The 19,337-nt window shown below is 38.7% G+C and overlaps 3 protein-coding genes across 5 annotated transcripts; 1 reads left to right on the forward strand and 2 right to left on the reverse strand.

Moving 5' to 3' along the window:
* The first annotated feature begins 109 nt into the window (after positions 1-109).
* Positions 110-5,367, forward strand: vps29 (VPS29 retromer complex component). 2 transcript variants are annotated; one of them, XM_085390781.1, is made up of 4 exons: positions 110-245; positions 2,783-2,974; positions 3,408-3,643; positions 4,882-5,367. In XM_085390781.1, the coding sequence occupies exons 1-4, from the start codon at positions 243-245 to the stop codon at positions 4,997-4,999; spliced, it is 549 nt and encodes a 182-aa protein (XP_085246907.1). In that variant the 5' UTR covers positions 110-242; the 3' UTR covers positions 5,000-5,367. The 2 variants fall into 2 exon arrangements, with proteins under 2 accessions (XP_085246907.1, XP_085246906.1); XM_085390780.1 differs by lacking the exon at positions 110-245 and adding an exon at positions 264-1,285.
* Positions 5,368-6,330: 963 nt separating this feature from the next.
* On the reverse strand, positions 6,331-12,229 carry fam216a (family with sequence similarity 216 member A). 2 transcript variants are annotated; one of them, XM_085391738.1, is made up of 6 exons: positions 12,083-12,229; positions 11,952-11,979; positions 10,599-10,714; positions 10,251-10,377; positions 9,855-10,025; positions 6,331-7,912 (listed from the first exon to the last, which is right to left on the reverse strand). In XM_085391738.1, the coding sequence occupies exons 2-6, from the start codon at positions 11,953-11,955 to the stop codon at positions 7,791-7,793; spliced, it is 540 nt and encodes a 179-aa protein (XP_085247864.1). In that variant the 5' UTR covers positions 11,956-11,979; positions 12,083-12,229; the 3' UTR covers positions 6,331-7,790. The 2 variants fall into 2 exon arrangements, with proteins under 2 accessions (XP_085247864.1, XP_085247863.1); XM_085391737.1 differs by having other exon boundaries at positions 9,855-10,031.
* Positions 12,230-15,765: 3,536 nt separating this feature from the next.
* On the reverse strand, positions 15,766-17,613 carry LOC146646124 (zinc finger MYM-type protein 1-like). Its single transcript, XM_085392420.1, has one exon. It carries the CDS (start codon positions 17,596-17,598, stop codon positions 15,829-15,831), a length of 1,770 nt encoding a protein of 589 aa, XP_085248546.1. The 5' UTR covers positions 17,599-17,613; the 3' UTR covers positions 15,766-15,828.
* Between the last annotated feature and the right edge of the window lie 1,724 nt (positions 17,614-19,337).

Genomic DNA, 19,337 nt, shown 5'->3' on the forward strand with positions numbered 1-19,337 from the left:
AATTAGAAATAGAGGCATAAAATCGTTTTAGCCACCTGATTTTTCTTTCAATGCCAGACTGCAACTGTTACCCCCTCAATACTTCTCTCAATTCCTCCATACTTTAGCTGTTTTATTTTGAAAGGAAAAGGAAACAATAAGCTTCTATTGACACATCCTCGTTCCCCATTGGCTGACGTCGTGACGCTGTACGTGCGTAGGCGCTTCCTCAACTTGACTGCCTGCAAGCCGAAACATTGAAGATGGTGAGTATGAAATGGCGAAAAGGCCACGGGTTCTCACGTTTTCATTCGGTGTATCGAGCGCTCGACTTTTTATGAAACTAGCTGTCGACGTAAAGGGACCGTGATCATGGCTTCAGTTTCAGGCTGTGTTGCATTAAAGCTCAGTTCCGAGATGGATCAACGGATCACATGACAGTTGAGCAATTTAGTCTCCAAAATTCACCGGAACAAACTGCAAACACCCATAAAGTCACACATTTCCATTGCACAGCGGGCTCCCAGTGTGTCTTGCTTGTTCGTGAATCATTTTGTTATGTGTTTGATGGATATAACGACTTCTTTTACTTTTCCCTTTTTGTCAATGAGTTAGCTTCCGGAGCTAATAGAGCTAACACTTCATCTTACGATTTTACGAAGCACTTTCCTGGTCTGCTTTAATGTTTATCATCCAGCTAGCAGCCCGCACATGAGCAGTCATTTTTAAAATTTATTTATTTAATAACCCAGCTAAACAAGACTGTTGCTACTTTGGAACTACAACTCATAGGACTACATTCATTTTGTTATGTTTTATAATTTCCAGGTTCTGTAGTTCGACATATTTATAAACACAAATACTTCGACACTAGACGATTCATCAGAGCTTAATTGCAGCCATCTATTTAATTTGCTTCACCGCATTATTTTTCATTTGCTCACTGTCAGGCGACTACAATATGTTTTGCTTAATGATTATCACTAACCATCGACCATTAACAACTGTTTCAACCACATTGTTGTTTTAACCTTTTTTTTTTTTTTTTTGGTTTGTTTGAATGATTAATATCTGTCTACTTAATCCATTCACTTTTTAATTTCTAATTTCAGTTTCCCCTTCTTGTCCCCACTGTTTCTTGTCTTTATTTTCATTTTTAAAATTTTGTTTTTGTATTTCTTTACCCCAATCTCTGATCACGCCTCATGTTGATCTCTCCACGCACATCATGCCTTCCTCTCTATCTCACCCCACCACCGCACTCTGCCTTTTTTGCCTGTCTCCAAACAACCAGGCTGGTCACCGGGTAAGTGTTCCCGCTCTGTCCTGGATCCCTGTTTTCTGATCGCTCCTCTGCCTGGCTCACTAACATGGGACTGGGATTGCACGGCCCCAGAGGTCTGCTGTTTCTGCATCTCTTGCACAAGTAGCTGCTGCTCCTATAGCAACTGCAGTGCACTGAACTGTTGCCTAAGCAATATTAATAAGACACTAATCAGTTACAAGAAATCCACTAAACGTAACACAGCAGGAAGCTAAAGATGTTTCAAAGTCTAAACTACTAAATTATATTATCTTTTCTTTTTGGGGGGGGGGGGGAATTCATCTGTTTTTAGAGAGGGTAAACTGGTCTTTACTAGGACAGAAGATAACATGATTGCACAAATTCAGATCAAGTGTAATATTGTAATATAAAATTTTGAACATGGTCTAACATACTTTTGTGCATCAGTCCTGGTTTGTCTTAATGTTCACCAGTTGAATTCAGACTTTTCTTTTTTTTCTACCCAAGTCATCACATACGATCACAGCCATTGCTCAGAATTTCTGTGCTGGCTAGTAGTTAAAAATATTTGTAGGTTTAATGTTTAATATAAACTCCCGGTTTTAATGGTGTTTGTTTCTCATAGACTCTTGGTGCAGTGTAAAAACATAACTACCTCTTTTATCTGCCATTGAGCGTCTGAAATCCAGCTGTGCCAATTCAAACCATATTTTTCTGCCGTGGGCTGTCTTCCAGTTGTGTCGAAAGTTACTTTCACAATCATCATCATCATCGTCGTTTATTTGTATAGCACTTTAAGAACACACCAGGCAGACCAAAGTGCTGAACAACACAGATCAAAACAACTACCAAATTAAAAATACCTTAAAATCATTACATACAATAAAATAAATAAGAAGGTGTCAGTTTCCTACAGAGTTAAAAGCCAGGGAATAAAAATAGGTTTTCAATCTGGACAATGCCCAGTTTGGACTCAGACACTCAATTTAGTCAGATCTTTACTCACAACTGTTGCTTTTTTTCCCCAGATTTGAGCTTTTTGAGTGAAACCTGTTTATCCACTGTACTAAATTAATCTGTGCAATAATATTAAACTGTTCTGAAAAAAGTACAGGAGAATTTAACAATAACTAACAGAGGAGTGTAGCGGTTATGGTGGAATCTGTTTGCATTATTCTCTCCTGCAGAATTGACCAGTGGCGTCCCGCAGGGCTCTGTCCTCGGCCCACTTCCCCTTTCTGTATTCTTATGCTGCAGCATGCAGGCTGTAGCAGGGATGGGGCATAAATTTCTTTTCAAGGGACCACATGAGAAATTGGGATTGTTGTGCCACACCAATAAGCTGAACTCGGCTCTGCTCAATATGAATTTTATCTCTTTATAAGCTTATTGGTGCGCCCCTTCTCAGCTGTCCCATTTTCTAATCTGGCCCACTGGGAAAATGAAATGCTCAGCTATGGCAGAGAGCTCATCGGTGGGTAACTAACCTGTCTGTGTGTGTCTGTGCGATGATATCAGTTGGTCCTGGTGTTAGGTGACCTGCACATCCCTCACCGATGCAACACGTTGCCAGCCAAGTTCAAAAAACTGTTAGTGCCGGGGAAGATCCAGCACATTCTCTGCACAGGGAACCTCTGCACCAAGGAGAGCTATGACTACCTGAAAACCCTCGCTGGGGACGTCCACATCGTCAGAGGAGACTTTGATGAGGTTTGCGTCTGTGTGTGTGAACAATAAAATAAACCACGTAGAACATACTAATCACCATAAAACAATTTTATTTCAAAGAATGTTCAAAAACAGGGTTCAAATTATGTCTACAAATTGTGTTTCTGCATATTAATAGCACTGATGAAGAACATCATTTGCTGTTCCTAAAGACTGATTGCTCTGTAATTAAATTGTAATTGCTGTTCTCTCAAACTGAGATTTATCCATGTAGATCATGATTTTCAAAAATGATCCCATTGAGGACACGACATCTTTTAAATATAGCTCATTCTGCCATTTGCTGTCTGTTTTAAATGTGTGTATAATTAGTACTTTATTCCATAATTGGACTTGTCAGATAAAAGCAGTGTATAAAACTTACTTTACTCCATGTTTTTCCCATCTCTCATTTGTCCTCCTGATATTTTCTCAGAACCTGAACTACCCAGAGCAGAAGGTGGTCACAGTGGGCCAGTTTAAGATTGGACTCATCCACGGCCATCAAGTGATCCCCTGGGGCGACATGGCCAGCCTGGCACTCCTCCAGAGACAACTTGACGTTGACATCCTTATCTCTGGGCACACACACAAGTTTGAGGCATTTGAGAATGAAAATAAGTTTTACATAAACCCTGGTTCTGCAACTGGAGCCTACAGCGCCCTGGAAAGGTGGGAGCCAATATAAACCATGAATTGAGCTCTATTTAGGAGGCGAGTTAGCCATGTTTTCATGATTTTGACATTGGAAGGTTGGTGGTTTGAACCCTGGCTGCTTCAGCGAAAGTATCAGTATCTAGGTGCAAGATACTGAACCCAGAGTTTCTCTTATTGAAATGTGAATATTAGATAGAAAGCAGTTACATTTCTACTTGAGTGCTCAAGTAGAGTAAAAGAGCACTGTATAAGATACACTTATAGACATTAAATTCTCATAGCCCTGCATAGAACAAGTACACAACAATATACTACTCGACATGTACTGTGGAAAAAACACGGGTGATCTTATACTGCAGTAAAAAAAGTGTTGAGAGTCACTGGGCAACCCGTCACTGTCCCTGCAACAACCAAGTAAAAAAAAGTAAAACATGCTCTGCACTTGTACAGTGTTTTACTGCTCTTAGCTGTGCACTCAGACACTTTCAGCGACAAGCCTCATACTTCCAAGCACGTTGTAACTTTCACGCACACACTCACACTCCAGTGGATTCATCAGGCTTCAGTATCTTTCCCGAAGACACTTTAGCATGTGAACCAGACTGGAGGCTCTACATATTGAACCAAGCTGACAGAATTTCAGTATATTAAGATGCCCTGTTTTCCTTGTCATTGCAAAAAGACATTTTGACAGTTAGTTTGGTTGGTGTGTTTGAGATTATTTTCACAGTGAAATATCATATTTTAGTTATGCATTTTCCTTAATATGCTACAATTTTTACAAACACCTAAAAATAATGAAAAATGCTCTTTCTGATGTGCAAAGTAGTAGAATATTTGGAACAATTTCATATTTTGATAACTGATTCTAATTGGAGAACTGATCATCAGCAACTAAGAAAACTGATTGCTTCAAGCCAAATTATGGCATCTTTTAACATGAACTAGTTTTCCCACATTATAACAAAAACAGATTTTTGCTCATGTCGCATAATAGATCTCCATGCAGATAGTTCTGGATTGATGTTTGAGGTCTTTAGATATTTGTCTCTGAATTTTCTCATCCACACAGATGTAATGGCAGCAACTGAAATTCTGTAAATCCCGCTCAAAGCATTTACGTTTAACACAGATCTTCTAGGAAAGAAACACTGTTGTGGATGTTTTTAATACTGAGGTGTTTGCAGTTAAAGGTTTTTTCATTAAACTGGGTGTAATTAAAGAAATGCATCTGTTTTTTTTCTCTCTCACAGCAACATCATCCCCTCTTTTGTATTAATGGACATCCAGGCATCTACAGTGGTCACGTACGTTTATCAGCTGATCGGCGATGACGTCAAGGTGGAGCGAATTGAGTACAAGAAATCTTAAAGGAGAGCACAAAGAGATGGAGAAAAATTTGCATTAACAAGCCTCAGATTATATTTCATTCCTGTCCACCAGGGGGCGGCAGCTCCCTCAGAGTCACCACAGTGTTAATGCTATGACTTCTGTAAGTTAACTCTAAAAGACCTGTGTATTATATTGTTTATATGTCATCAGCATTTGCTTATACCTGAGCTGTCTTTTGGTAACTGTAGAGAATGCAATAATATTGGGTGCCATTTTTTTTCCTTTGGGTTTTTTTGTTGTTGTTTTAATAAACACCCTCCTCACATCCTGTACATGTAACAGGCCATTGCTTCCTGTAGTTAGCCTCCTTTTATTCATTTCTTTCCCACAATAAAGATGTAATTTCACTCCATCTGTTGCTGTGTGTTAAATTATATTGACAGCAGTAATAGCTGTGCGTAAATAGTGTTTTGATATTTCATTTGGGAAATTCAAATTTATTTATACTTTTACTCTTCTGTCTTGAAAAATTTGAGGATAACGCAACGTGCTTATTTGAAAAAGAAATCCCCCTAAGTATCAATGCACATAATACTGGAGCTTTGTGATACCACACAGACAGAAAAAGCCTCCCTGTTCCTGATTTCAGGCTACTGAAATGTTTAAACCTCTGTCTGGCTTGGTGTACATCGCTCTTTTATACTCAAAGCTGTTTGCTTCTCTGAAAATTGCAAAGCATTGATTTTTTGCCATGAGGGAATTATGATCATCTTTGCATATATTATAGTATTGTCTAAATAAAAATAGTTATGCCCCCATTAAATAACACACCTGGTACAAATCATGATTACAAAAAGGTGGAAATGATTATTAAAATGTCTTTGAACCACATAATAACATTATTGGCGGGGCCATGGCAAACATAAGCAGGATACATTAGGTTTCAGGTTACCTTAAATAATAGTTTAAAAAAGGCCCCTAACTCAAGTGATGAACCAGTGTTGTCTCTGCACATAACAGACAACTTGGCAAATCTATGAAAAATGCCCAAGAAAGCAGTCTGACAGACATGAAATAGTATTTTTGCACGAAAGAATGTGATTCGTAAAAAGCTATCAGCTAAAAACTTGGCATATCTCAGCACAGTGTGCAGTGTGGCCTTCACAAATTTGGGGAAACTGGACCAGTAGAGGACAAAAGAAGAAGTGGCAGGTCTAAAAAAATCTATTTACAGCATACATTTTTTGGATATGACTCATCTTTTAGAAATTTAAAAAAAAAAAAAAATCCAGCAAAGACCTGACACGGGGCTAGAGACTCTTCAGTTGATGAATAAGTGGACTGAAAATCAGTGGCAACAGGTCTTAAGGTGTGGTGAGTCGAAATCTGAAATTTTTGGTTCTAATCAGCCGCTTGTGAAAATTAACAGAAATGTGAAAGCAGAAAAGTATCATCAGACTTTAATCCACCATTTAAAACAATCTAGAAAGCATCTGATTGGCAGCACTTTCATTTTTCAGCAGGACAATAATCCTAAACGCTGCCAATTCAGTAAAAGCATACCCGGACAGAAAACCCCCATCAGTCATTGACTGGCCTTTCCCAAACCCCAGACCAGAACATTACTGAAGCAGTGTGAGATCATCTTGGCAGAGAACAGAAGAAACAACAGCCAACATCCAAAGACGAGAGTTGAATGTCCTTGAAGAAGCCCGGAGAACTATTCCTGAACACCAAAGAAATGACAGGAAAGCTGCCTTTTCTTGCAAAATATATTAAGAAATGATGGGGTGGCTAAAGACTTTTGCACAGGACTGTAAAACAGATGAGTAGAAATTAATAGCAGTGACTATTAAAGTGAAAATACAAGTTCCTAAACAGATAAAACAAAAGAGACAGTCACACACAACTATAAACATATACATTTAAGAATTGCACATGCAGAACATAGATGTCAATGACTTTATTCTAAGTGAAAATAAAAAAAATAATACAGTTATCAGACCTCAGCATATCATCAATGCCTCTCTCAGAGAGTTTTCATCCATACTAGTTCACGTGAAGAATTTGAAGATTTTAAACTTTCCTGAATTCCAGAGGTACTTATGCAACTAATGCATCCCAAAACATCTGTTTCATATCAACAATGGGAAACCTGTGTTAGCAGCAAAAAAGGGGGGAAAAAGGCTTTACTTTTTCCGTTAACACTAAGAAAAAAACATCCAAGTCGGCTTCATTTAGCCAAGGAAATGAAAAATGAAAGCAAACTCTTCTTTAAAGCAGCCAAAGAAACAGTATCTGCTCGTGATGAGCCTGTGGCCAGCACCAAGCGCTAAGCACGCCAGCACAGGCACGCACTTCCCATTATTCCTCTCTTTAACGGTAGCGATCACGTGACTTCATGGAAATCAAGTCTTCCAAAGGATTTCCCCCAGTCACAGAGGGCGCTACATTAACTTCATCTTTACGTCTTACAAAAACTGATCTTGCAGATGCATAAAACATCGTTTAAAGCTTAAATAGGCTTTAAAAAAAAAGAAAAACAGTTACACATTCTGATAAGGAGGAATTCTAACTTAACACAAAACTAAGACACAGCTGTACATTTAGAAGCTCACATACAGAGTATTTATTTCAACAAATACAAATAATGCATGATCCAGATAACTGTAAACAATTTCTAGATGCAAGTGAAAATCTCAATTCAAAATTCCTGAAGCTTTCCTTTAAACACCAGTAGTGTCTGATCAGTATATACAGTATATATACTGGAAACTGCATTTTGTGGCATTTAAGTAGCAGAAAGCGTCACTATATTATTATAAAAGAATCACAAATCAGATAAGCTGTCACCGTCCCATCCTCCCACAGAGAGGGAGCTCAGACATTCACTCAGAGAATCATTTGGTCCTCCCTGCTCTTCTTCCTCATCCGACAGTCTGATCCTGGCTCCTGGCGAAAAATGAAATGTTTAACTCTACAGAGGAAAGTGAATATTTATAAGATAGTTGATAATATTCTTGGTAACTGGCATACTCTCACTGGCTGCCTTATTATGTTGATTCTCTGTGGCAAAGATTCAACAAAGTGCAGGAAACATTGCTCAGAAGCTTTGGTTCATGTTGCTAAACATCCATGATGTAAATCTCCCATCTCACTACAAAAATTGCTCTACTTGACTGAGATCTGGTGACTGTGGAGGCCGTTTGAGTAGAGTGAACTCATCTTCATGTTCAAGAAACCAGTTTGACATGATTTATAACATGATACCCTATCATGGAGATGTAGCGCTCATAAAGGGTCAGACATGCGCAACACCCAGGTAGGCTGTGGCATTTACACAATGCTCGGCTAGTACTAAAGACCAAAAGTGTGCCAAGAAAAACATGAAAAAATGATATCCTCGCACTAGCATCTACCTGTACTGTTGATCCAAGGCAGAATGGAGCCATGCTTTCATGTTGAATACTCCAAAATCTGTCAGTCTTCTATTGTCCAATTTTGGTGAGCCATCAGTTTCCCGTTCTTAGCTACAGGAGTGTCACCCAGTCTGCTGCTGTAGCCCATGTGCCTCAAAGTTTGATGTGTTGTATATTTAGAGATGCTCTTCTGCATATCTGGATTGAAATAAGCTGATTTGTGAGTTACTGTTGCCTTCCTATCAGCTTAAATCGGTCTGGCCATTCTCCTCTGACATTAACAAGGCATTTTCATTTTGCCTCTCACTGAAGACTTTCGTTTTCAAACGTTCTCTGTAAAGCCTAGAGATGCCTGTGTGGGAAAATCCCAGTAGATCAGCCATTTCTGAAATACCAGCCTATCTGTCACCAACAACTATGCCATGTTCAAAGTTACAAAAGTATCCTTCCTTCCTCATTCTGAGCCTCAGTGTGAACTTCAGCAGGTTATTTAACCATGTGCCTTAATGCAGTGACTTGGCACCGTTTGCGTGTTTATGCGTGCATATTCCCATGTATTTGTGTTTATGAGCAGTTGAACAGGTGTAATTAAACTAAAATATAACATTTTTGAAGAAAGTTCCAAATAATTCCAAATGTTTTGCTGACTTGCTCCTCGGACTTTTCCTTCTCTGTGTTTGTGACCATGTGCACTTCTTAGCCTTTCTATGTGTTGATGCAGATGCATTAAAGGACCTGCAATTTCAAATATGTTACATTAAAAGTTTTGACTTCTCTTTCTTTTTAAAAAACATTTTCAATGTTCTCATTTTGAATAAAGTCTTCTTAAGTTCTCTGTATTGTAAGATCTTAACCTTACAATATGAAGCACTTTGATGCAACTGCTGTTGTGATTTTGCACCATATAAATAAAACTGAATTGAATTGAGAATTCTTTATCATTAAATAATATTATTTATGTTTTTTTAAATTAATAGTTTTTTCTTTTTTTGTTTTCCCTTTCTCAGTGTTTTTCTCTCTTTGCTTTCCTTAGTCGGTACTTTCCAACCCAAGGGGAATTTTCTTTTTTTTCTTCTCCACACTGTTGCCAGTTGTTTGCTTGGGATTCTCGAGTTCCTATCTATAATGTATTGGGAACTTTACAGTATAAATTACCATGAAATGATGGTTCTTATATTTTACATTTTAAAAAAATATAAAGATGAGCTAAATATTGTGGCAAAAAGTTTTCATTTTAACTCTTTGCAAGTCTGAAAAGTAAACATGGAAATGAGCTGCTCGTTAAGTGCTTTCAAAATCTCCATACGTGACAACTATAATTATCTACATGTGCAGACTAGTTCAGATGCGTAAGGCGTAAGGGTGTTAGAAGGACATATTAAAAAGGGAAATAAGGTGGGATAAAATAAAGCGATGATCCTTAGGATATTTAAAATATTGTAACTTCAGCTATCACTTGATAGCTCACGTCTCACCTGGCTTCTCTGTTCTTTGGGACGGTTTTCTAGAATGTTTTGCACTGGTCTTGCTCTTGTTTTTTGACCCTGAAGAAACTTCCGATTGTGTTTTTGATAGATGATCCTCTCTGTCATTCTCAGGTGAGGCCACAGAAGCCTCAAAAAGTATGTCTCTTTTGTGGTTGTAGTCTATGACTTGGCACAAAGACAAAACAAATATACAAAACAAACCACAGTGTGAAAGCCGTTACTCAGCCGTTGCTCAATGACTCACTGTAAAGGACTGTAACAGGATAAGTCAGATGCTTATCAGTGAAAGTGGTTTACAAACAGTTTAGAAAAACAGAGAGATAGCACACAACAACAAGTTACATCTGAATTGTATTTATTTTATTTTGTTTTGGTTCTTCTCACCTGCTCGTATACACCTGTACTGCACGTTCATGTAGTGCTGGGTGACGAGGCGCCGGACATGCTCAGTGCTATAGGAAGCTGCAATGCTGTACAGATACTTCCTCTGAGCTGGTGTTAGTGCTGCATGCTAAGAGGCAGGCAGAGATCACTTTTCACTGGGATCCACACCGAACATATGAATCCACACGTGCAAACACATTTAGGTGTGGATGTTACAGAAGTTACAGAAGAAACAGAAATGTATGCTTTTGCCAGTGCTTCTAAAGTCCTCTGACTATGATGAGGGCACATTATTTGCTGATGATAGTGGACAAAAATGGTCTATAGCCCATACGATCAACAGTTTACCTTCAGAAATGAGGCTGTAGTCACACTTGTGGGGATTTGTATAGCTGTTAGGCGTTGATCAGCTGGTCTGCTGATTTTCAAACCGCTGTTGACGTTTCCAGCACTATTTTGAAATTCTGTTAGTAAATAGAAAACAGACATTTGGAAAAACTTGCATTTGAGGCTAATTGACATTTTTACTTAGAGGCAGGATGTGAGGAACTATGGAGCTTCAGGTGAAACAGAGAGACTGAATAAATCAAGCAGGAAATAATGCACAGGTACTGACCCGCCCCTCTGTGACTGTGACAAAAGGCAACGTTACCACAAAGAGATGCAAAATAGCTACAAAGATACTCAAAGCGACTCCACATTGACCAATAGGAGATGCAAAATAATCGTGTCTGTAATTTCAAAAATGAAAATTTAAAACGGAAGACAAAAAGATGACAATTTTTATGCCATATTGACTTATTTAACTAATGTAACACTGGTTAACTAATGGATGTTGGGTTCGGTTCTTCAGATGATTTCCTGTTGGATTTTGTGCCATGAAGGACTCTCAAATAAAAGATTTTAAAAGCTTAAAATCCACTCAAAGACTTCTGGAGTTTTCTGGAATTCTTGCACACAAATTTGACCCATTTTGATGTTTGACAGCTGTAAAAATGACATAAATCTTCTTTTTTTAACCTGAAATTTGATGACTTTTCCTTAAGTGACCCAAAATACATTTACTATAAGATTATAAAGTGGTTTATAGTAAAGAGAAACCTCATTAATTCTTATTAATTAAGCATTCTTCATCCATGTATTAATGTCAGGTATTTATACATTCTAAATAGATCTGTAGTTCAAAATTTGATATGAACATTAATTAAGGGAAATTTTTGCAGTAGGTCAAATTGACCAGGGTCATATTAGGTCATCTGGAATATAGTCTATATAGTCTGCAAGAACCCAGAGATTTGCACATGGGCTCAGTTACACTGTCAAACCAAAAGGACTTCTAATTAAAAATCAGCACAAGTGAGCTTTCTTCCTGTTACCTATCAGGCCTGACCCCGGTCAGATTCAGGTGTGGGATTTCACCTGGTTTCCACTTGTCCTCAATAACAAAAACCTTCCTCTCAAGTTTCAGTGCAGACAAGATGTAAGATGTTTGGTTTATTTAACCATGGAAGTAGCACATGCATATCTGAAATCTAACCCAAGGAAAAAGACTGAAATAGACACGATACAATGGATTCAATATGCAGAAGGGTTCAGTAGAGTGGCGTCACCGTGTGAGTTTCTTCATAAATCTGCTCATTTTTTTTTTTACTTTACTGCTCACGTGTTCATTTTTAATGATATGCAAAAATTTACACATACCCATTTTCACTGATGCATCAAAATAAACCTGCAACAGAAATGTATGAGTTATATTAACATAAAAATAAAATAAATGCAATAAAGATGGCATGTTCACTTTGGCATGGATTAAATTTCAAACATTACTTTACCTTGGCATAGCCTCATTATGATTGATCCCATGCAACACCTGGTTTTCTGCAGATTTCACTTGCTTTTTCAGTATGAAACGGCACACAAAGCCAAATAGTCCGTGCACAAGCAGCAGCAGCCAGTTTACCTTACCTTTAACACATATCGTCCACGCTGAGGCCAGTCTAGATAATTAAAGAAAAGAGGCGGTCTGATCTAAGGACTTTGAACAGTGGGCGTGTCCTTTCAAAGATGTTGCAATTATAAACTGAAAGAAAGATATGTTTAAATTAATATTGGTAACGTTAACTTAAAGATGTCCTGTAATGCTCAACATGGACAAAGAGTACACTGAGATCCTTGTGGTTATTATATTGTTTTACGCATGCACTACTCTAGTGGCTACTGGAGGCTTGCTCTAAAAGCAAATCAGTCCCTGTGAATCACTCCCATGGTACTCTCATGGCCTCCCCCCTTTGTATGTCTATGTTTAATGATTTCTTTGTTTGTTCATTTGTCCTGTTTTTGCAGTTTTCTTTCCTGGAAAGATCCAACATTTTTAAACAATCATAATTCTTTTGAAAAATAAAATCTTCTGCATACATTTGAAGCTATCAGACTCTGAGAGGGCCATAAATAAGGTGAGCTCTTGTCCCCACAGCGAAGCTTTGTACAGTATTTTCGGTACTTTCATGTAACTATTGGAGCTCTTTTATCTCTTGACGACTCAGCTCCTAGTTAGATATTTGTGTAAACAAATTTCAAGTTGTAAAAATACACCTCATACTCCAGAGAGTCAGTGGGTGTTAAATTGTATTTTCAGTCCATGCAATAATCTTTTACCCAAACAATCAGATTGATTCTATTAAAGCATGCATCAAATAAAAATGCAGACTACTTGTGACTGTTTTACCATTTACCTTTCAAGTTTGCCGGCAGTGAGGGGATTATCCAGATCGTCTGCTTGCTGTTGTGCACGCCCATGTAGGGATAATCCCCGCCATGTTCATAACAGCTTTCTCTCCATAAAATATTTGTAATGGAAATTTCCTCAAGGTTTGCAGAATTAGACACGCCGACTGTAATTAGTTGAGGTAAACGGTTTGCAGCAAGCAGCATCAACAACTGCAGGAAAATTTAAAAATTTGAATGCAGGCAGTTTCATTGGCTCACAGAGGCAACTGTAAAGTGTGATGGCGTAACAGAAAGACTGAGCACCATCAATTGGGTGACTGAAAAATAAATAAAGGGAGCTAATATTTTACAAGATTATTTGCACATTATAGAGTAAGCTAAAGAAAATTCAGCCTCGTGTCCAATGTAGATACAGAGTAAACACATTAAATATCCTCCTGGACAAGGAGGGCTGCCATAAAGAAAGTAAATAATGTATGGTATGTATAAAGTAAATAAAATACCTTTTAAAATACCTATATCCATGCAAGACTGATATGATTAACTATAACTACTGCTTCTCTATAAATTGAATTCCTTTATTGATTCATAATTAAGCCCTTTCAAAGCAATTTTTAGCGAATATTAAAAATAACACTGATCATCTCGTTAACAGGCATTGTTCTTTTGGAAACCATTCCTGTGGATGTTCCTTTGACTCACAACAACTAGTTAAAACTGTTGTATTTGTTGTACTGTTGGGAGACGGTTTTCCTGGGGAAATTCCACTCCCAAGTCCACTCCTAGTCTCTCTCTCACACACCTCTCATCCAGTTGCTGACTTTCAATTCATCATCAAAATGAGATACAGCACTGAGGAGTTGTACTTTGTTGCAAACAATGACAGTGACAACAGTAATTTTTTAATATAGCGCATTTCATTACACTTAACATAAAACCTAAAAACCTATGTAGGTCTACTATGCCTCAAGGCAATGGAATCAACAAAAGGCACACAGTGATTAAATATCAGCCTGTGAGAATAAAGAGGTTCTGAGTTTGCTTTTGAATGTAGACACGGCTCTGTTTGACCTCACGTCAGCAGACAGCTTGTTCCAAAGGACAGGAGCACAGTAACTGAAAGCACCAATGCACTAATTCTGGTTTAAAAGAGCTGCATTTGTATTAAAGATAGGTAAAGAGTAACAAAGAACACATCCTCAAGGATCCACTGTTCAAATTTTGATTTCTGCAGATCTACAACTACTGAAATACAAACACATCTATCCTCATTGTGATAAAAATCAGTTAAGAACCTGATCTGTTAAACCAACTAAATCATGAAACCTTTGAATGCTGAGAAAATAAAGATCTGAGACAGGGCTACAGTTACCACTTAACAATTGATTTAAGTTTTTATTTTATTTTGAAATTGAACAGTGACATGTCTTCGTTGCACTTTCGTGTATCTCGTTGACATTACATGTACATTATCTTCTACCTGTATGTTACATGTACATGTATGTATATTTCATCTAAGTGTACATTATGTCTATGTTATGTCTACATTACAGGTGCACTTACCTTGTTGACGTTACATGTAAATTCCGTGTACGTACGTATGTACGTACGTACGTATGTACGTACGTATGTATGTATGTATGTATGTATTTCGTGTACGTTGTTCGGCTTAAAAGTGAGGAAGTGTCCCGGGATGACCCGGTGTGGGAAGAAGCTATTGGTGCACCGTTTTCATGCTGATGTTAATGCCAGACGCACTAAGCAATTTAGCTGTAGCTTTGTGTGGACTGCCATTTGCTGTGGTTCCCAAAAACTTCCACGTTTGCAATAATATCACCCACAGAAATTTCACAAACTCACTTGTTGTAATGGTGACACATTATAGAACGCACTCAAATTCACTGAGCTCTATAGTCGTTCACAAATATTTGTAAAAGCAGATTGCAAGCCAGGTGATTTTATACAGTTTTAGGGCCAAAAACACCTGAATTCAAAGAGGTGTGACCCAGTACTTTTGTACATATAGTGTACCTGTTGCCATATTTTGTCAGCTACTTTACAGATTAAAAATGTCTGTTATGTTCAACATAAATCAGTACTGCAGTTTTACTTTACTTTGCATGCCTACACATACACACATTTCTTTTTTTTCTTTTCACTCTGACTCATTACATTGGCATTGATAGTTATTTATAGACAAAGTCCTAAGGGCAGAGCCAAAGAATGTCTCCAACTCACTTTCCTGCTGTTGCTTTTTTAAGGTTACTACATAATTGTAGGTTGCATATGTAATAAGTACACACAGTATGTATGTAAAGCACAGTTCAGCGTCTCAGCTGACATTTCTTGATTCTTAATGAACAGATATCATGTAGTTTTCATGTGTGCAAGTTAAAGTGGGACTCGTTTTACACTGTAGTACAACGACTCATTCAGCAATGTGTAACCACAGTGTTCACACTTTAACCCCCCAAAGCGATATATTATTTAAATGTTAGGATGTTTTCACAAATTTCACAAAAGTTAGGACAACAGGCTTTCTTCGGCGAGTTGCAGGGGTGTCACTAGGTTTTAAGGACAGGGGGGGCTTAGCCCCCAAGAGATGCACACGACATGAACGAACGTAGTGAATGAGCACAAAATTTCACAAACAGAAAACAAAGACTGAGAAATTGTTTTCCTACTTTTTTGGACAGATTAAACATCCTAGGCCACCAATAGATCTATTGTTTTATTTCAGTCTGCTTTATAATACAGTACAACAAAAAAACAGAGGAAATGTGTTTGCTGCATCAATAACAAGAAAAAAACTGAAAATAAAAAAGTACATTTTTCTGGCTGCAATCACCAGTTACTTGGTGGGTGGAAGCATCAAAGAATGACGTCTGTTTTTAAGAGTGGCAAATCGGTCAATCACTCTGTTGTGACTCAGATGCTGAAGCGTGTCTTTTTCAATAGACATGACTGCAAGACTGTGAAGTCTTTTCTGACCCATTGTTTGACGCAGCCAGGAGTGCAGCCGACGCAGTGCACTAAAGGACCGTTCGCACGAGCAGCTGCTGACAGGCACTGTTAGGGCAACTTGGATGGTTGCCTTCAGAGAGGGAAACATGTCTGAATCAAGGAGGTTGTACACAGACAACATATTTTTGGGTGGACATCCAGCCTCTGTTTTCCGGGTAAGAAAGTTTCTGGCCACCAGAACCTCCTCTTTTTTCAGGTCAAGTCTGTAGTGCTTTGCAAGTTCATTCAAGTGTGGTTCACTCAAGAAGTTCTCAGATTTAGGACTGCATGCCTGGACGCCTTTTAGCAGCCCTGCATCTACACTGCAAAATCTTTGATCAAGCTCGCCAACCATCCGATCCACACAAGGGAAAAGTAACTCTCTTTTCAATGTGTCTGAGTTGTTCAATTCAGTGCGTGAACCCACAGTTGCCTCCAGGACAAAATCCTCCATTTTCCTCTGTTTGTGCCTTGTCTTGGCACCTGGTTCAGGGATACTGTGGGTGTTACACAGGGCCTTGGTTTTCTCATACAGCTCTGTAGCAAATGCATCTGAGTGTTTGCCCTTAAGTGTGTCACACACAGCTTGTTTGCAGATAAAAGCTTCTGCCAGGTCTAAAGTCTCTTTCTGCAGGAATTTGTGGAGTCCTTCGGTTACAGACAGAATCGACTGAAACATCAGTAGTGCATAGACTGCTGAGAACTTGTAGAGCTTTGCTCTGAGACCAACAGCTATGGGGGATCCAATTGCAGATAGGCACTCCAAAATGGCAGGCAATGTCTCAAGAACTGCACTGATTGATCGCAACTGACATGCCCAGCGAGTGTTTGAAAGTTGCACAAGCTCAGTTTTTGTCAATCCAAGCTTTGCCTGAGTCTCCATGAACTTATGATGATTGACTAGGGAGGTGCTGAAGAAAGAATACACACACTCCAACAAGCTGAAAAGCTCCACAGCCTCTGGGACAGCCTTGCAAGTATTGCACAAAACCAGGTTGAGTTGATGAGCATAACAATGCACATAGATAGCCTCAGGATGGAGCCTTCTAAAATGTGCTTGTACACCTCCAGTGGAGCCACTCATAACGGCTGCACCATCATATGTTTGTGCTACACATTTAAGCTCTGCAAGACCATAGTTTTGGATCTGCTGCTGAATCTCATTTGCAATGGACTGGGCATCAAATGATTTTATCTCTGCTAGTGCAAGGAAACGCTCCTTCACTGCCCCCTCTGACACGTACCTGACACAAACAGCTAACTGCTCTGCCTTTTTATCCCTTGCCTCATCCACCATGATGGAATAGACTTTAGACTTTGTCATTTCAGATACAATGACACTAGTAACTTCCTGGGCACAACAGTCAATCATGTCATTCTGGGATGTTGGTGAGATATACTGTGCATTTGATGGGGGATTATGTTTTTGAAGAAAAGGATCAAACTCCTTCAAAAGCTCCATGCACGCAAGAAAATTCCCTCTGTTTGGGCTGTCTTCACCTTCATCATGACCACGAAAAGGGAGTCCCTGTCTCCCTAACATAGAGGTGACTGCAACAATTCGTCTGAGATACTCTCTTCTTTCGACTATCTCACTCACATTTGCAGTTGCTATCATCTGTGCAACGTTTCCCTGTTTGCTAGTTCCCTGGTAGCTTTTCCATGTAACAACACTGTCCTTATGTGTTTGTGCCATCTCATGCTTGCCAAAGATGACTAAAGCTTTCTTCCAGTTCTTGCAACCGTTACTGACCAAACTATCATGTTTGATGTTTTTGCCAAACACTCTACATGGGAAGCAGAAAGCTGCATTCTGGTTGACTGAATATTCTAACCAGTTGTGCTTTTCAAACCAGCTGTGGTTAAATGCTCGCTTCTGTGTACCAAAAGTATCAGCTGGATAGCTCTTCAGCTTCACCTGTCTGGGCCCTGTGTCTTTGTCACCTAAATCAAACCCTGTAGTAGAATGAGTTGCTGCAGCTGCTTCATCATTTTCCCTCTCTTGGCCTGTTTGCTCTCCTCTCTCTGTAATAACTTGATCTTCCTCTGCCTCTCGATCTATTTGCTGCAGCTCCTCTGTCTCTCCTTGCTCTCTCTGACTTGAACTTGCCTGTTGACCTTTTTCTCCCTCAGCCACTCCTTCTGCCTCACCCTTCAAGATACATTAAAACATACTGAATTGTAATGTAAATTGCTAATATCATGACTTCTGCTCCCGCTCCACAGTAATTTGTTGCTCCCAAATATTTTGAAGTTACAAACATTATATTTTGAGCACGCATGTGACTAAAATGGTTGCAATTTAAAGCCCTGAAAAATATTACTAAATTACTTGAATTGAAGTAATATTAAAATAGAACCCTCAAAAATATGTGAGTCAGGCTAATTTGACTTATATACATATCTCTCTCTTTGCTCTCTCCACTTTCTAACCTTGACTCTCCTAAATAAAAGCTCAAGTTAAACAGGTCTTATATGTTGTACCGTGACTGAAATGTTTCATATTTCATATCCATATTGAGTCCCATAAAATTCTAATCAGACTGTCTCCATCACAAATGACTCCATCCTTTGACTCACCTCTCCAGTAGAGGTCTCTCCCCTCTGCCTCTCTGTGCTCCTCTGCCCTGACTCCTACAGGTTAATGGGGATGGAGTGATTATTATTATTTCCACTGATGATAACCATACCTGAATGAGCTCAGCTGGATTTTTCAGAGCTAAAACGAGTGACAGAAATTAACATTATGCTAACAATTTAACTTAGTGCGCTAGCCAGGTTTTTATTTACAAAATGGGGAGCACCTGGTTCATTATTTACATGGGACTCTCTGCTGTTAGCTGGAGCTAACTAATTGTTACTACCAGCCAGTGATGAAGACTTACTTTCTTGAAAAACTTGCGTATATCCATGATTTCTTGCCGTTTGCCACATGCACGCTAGTGTTTCTGCAGGTGTATACGAGCGGAGTGTAAAGTAGCAGTGAAAACGAGGACTGGATTTTCAGTCATGTGGATGTCCCCTGTGAACAACTGGAAGGGATTGGATAACGAAGCACTGACGCTACCTTAACAATGTAAAGCGAAAGGGACCAACCGAGTTATGATCATATTTGTGTGAATAGCGACAGGTTTATATTATTATTTCTTTAAACTCATATTCCTGCATCTTTATATTGAATTTGTCTGCAAGTTCTGTAAAAAAAAAAATCGAATAAGTTAAAAAAAAAAAAAACCCAAAAAAAAAAAAAAAACCACCAAATTATTTAGGGGGGCTTAAGAATATTTTAGGGAGGCTTCAGCACCCCTAAAATAGGCCTAACGACGCCACTGGCGAGTTGTAGGTATTATTGTTGTT

This window comes from Rhamphochromis longiceps, linkage group LG19, assembly GCF_057381845.1.
Source record: "Rhamphochromis longiceps isolate RC_006_pf linkage group LG19, R_longiceps_female_GT1.1, whole genome shotgun sequence".
NCBI classification, from domain to species: Eukaryota; Metazoa; Chordata; class Actinopteri; order Cichliformes; family Cichlidae; genus Rhamphochromis; species Rhamphochromis longiceps.

Bases quoted from the DNA above. Each gene is read 5' to 3' on its own strand.
- LOC146646124 (XM_085392420.1), bottom strand. From the start codon at position 17,598: ATGATAGCAACTGCAAATGTGAGTGAGATAGTCGAAAGAAGAGAGTAT.
- vps29 (XM_085390780.1), top strand. From the start codon at position 1,208: ATGCCTTCCTCTCTATCTCACCCCACCACCGCACTCTGCCTTTTTTGC. The intron at 1,286-2,782 runs GTAAGTGTTCCC...CGATGATATCAG, and splicing joins ACAACCAGGCTGGTCACCGG to TTGGTCCTGGTGTTAGGTGA. The intron at 3,644-4,881 runs GTGGGAGCCAAT...TCTCTCTCACAG, and splicing joins GCCTACAGCGCCCTGGAAAG to CAACATCATCCCCTCTTTTG.
- fam216a (XM_085391737.1), bottom strand. The intron at 10,378-10,598 runs GTAAACTGTTGA...CCTGCCTCTTAG, and splicing joins CTACAGCCTCATTTCTGAAG to CATGCAGCACTAACACCAGC. The intron at 7,913-9,854 runs GTGAGACGTGAG...ATTTTTCGCCAG, and splicing joins CCAAAGAACAGAGAAGCCAG to GAGCCAGGATCAGACTGTCG.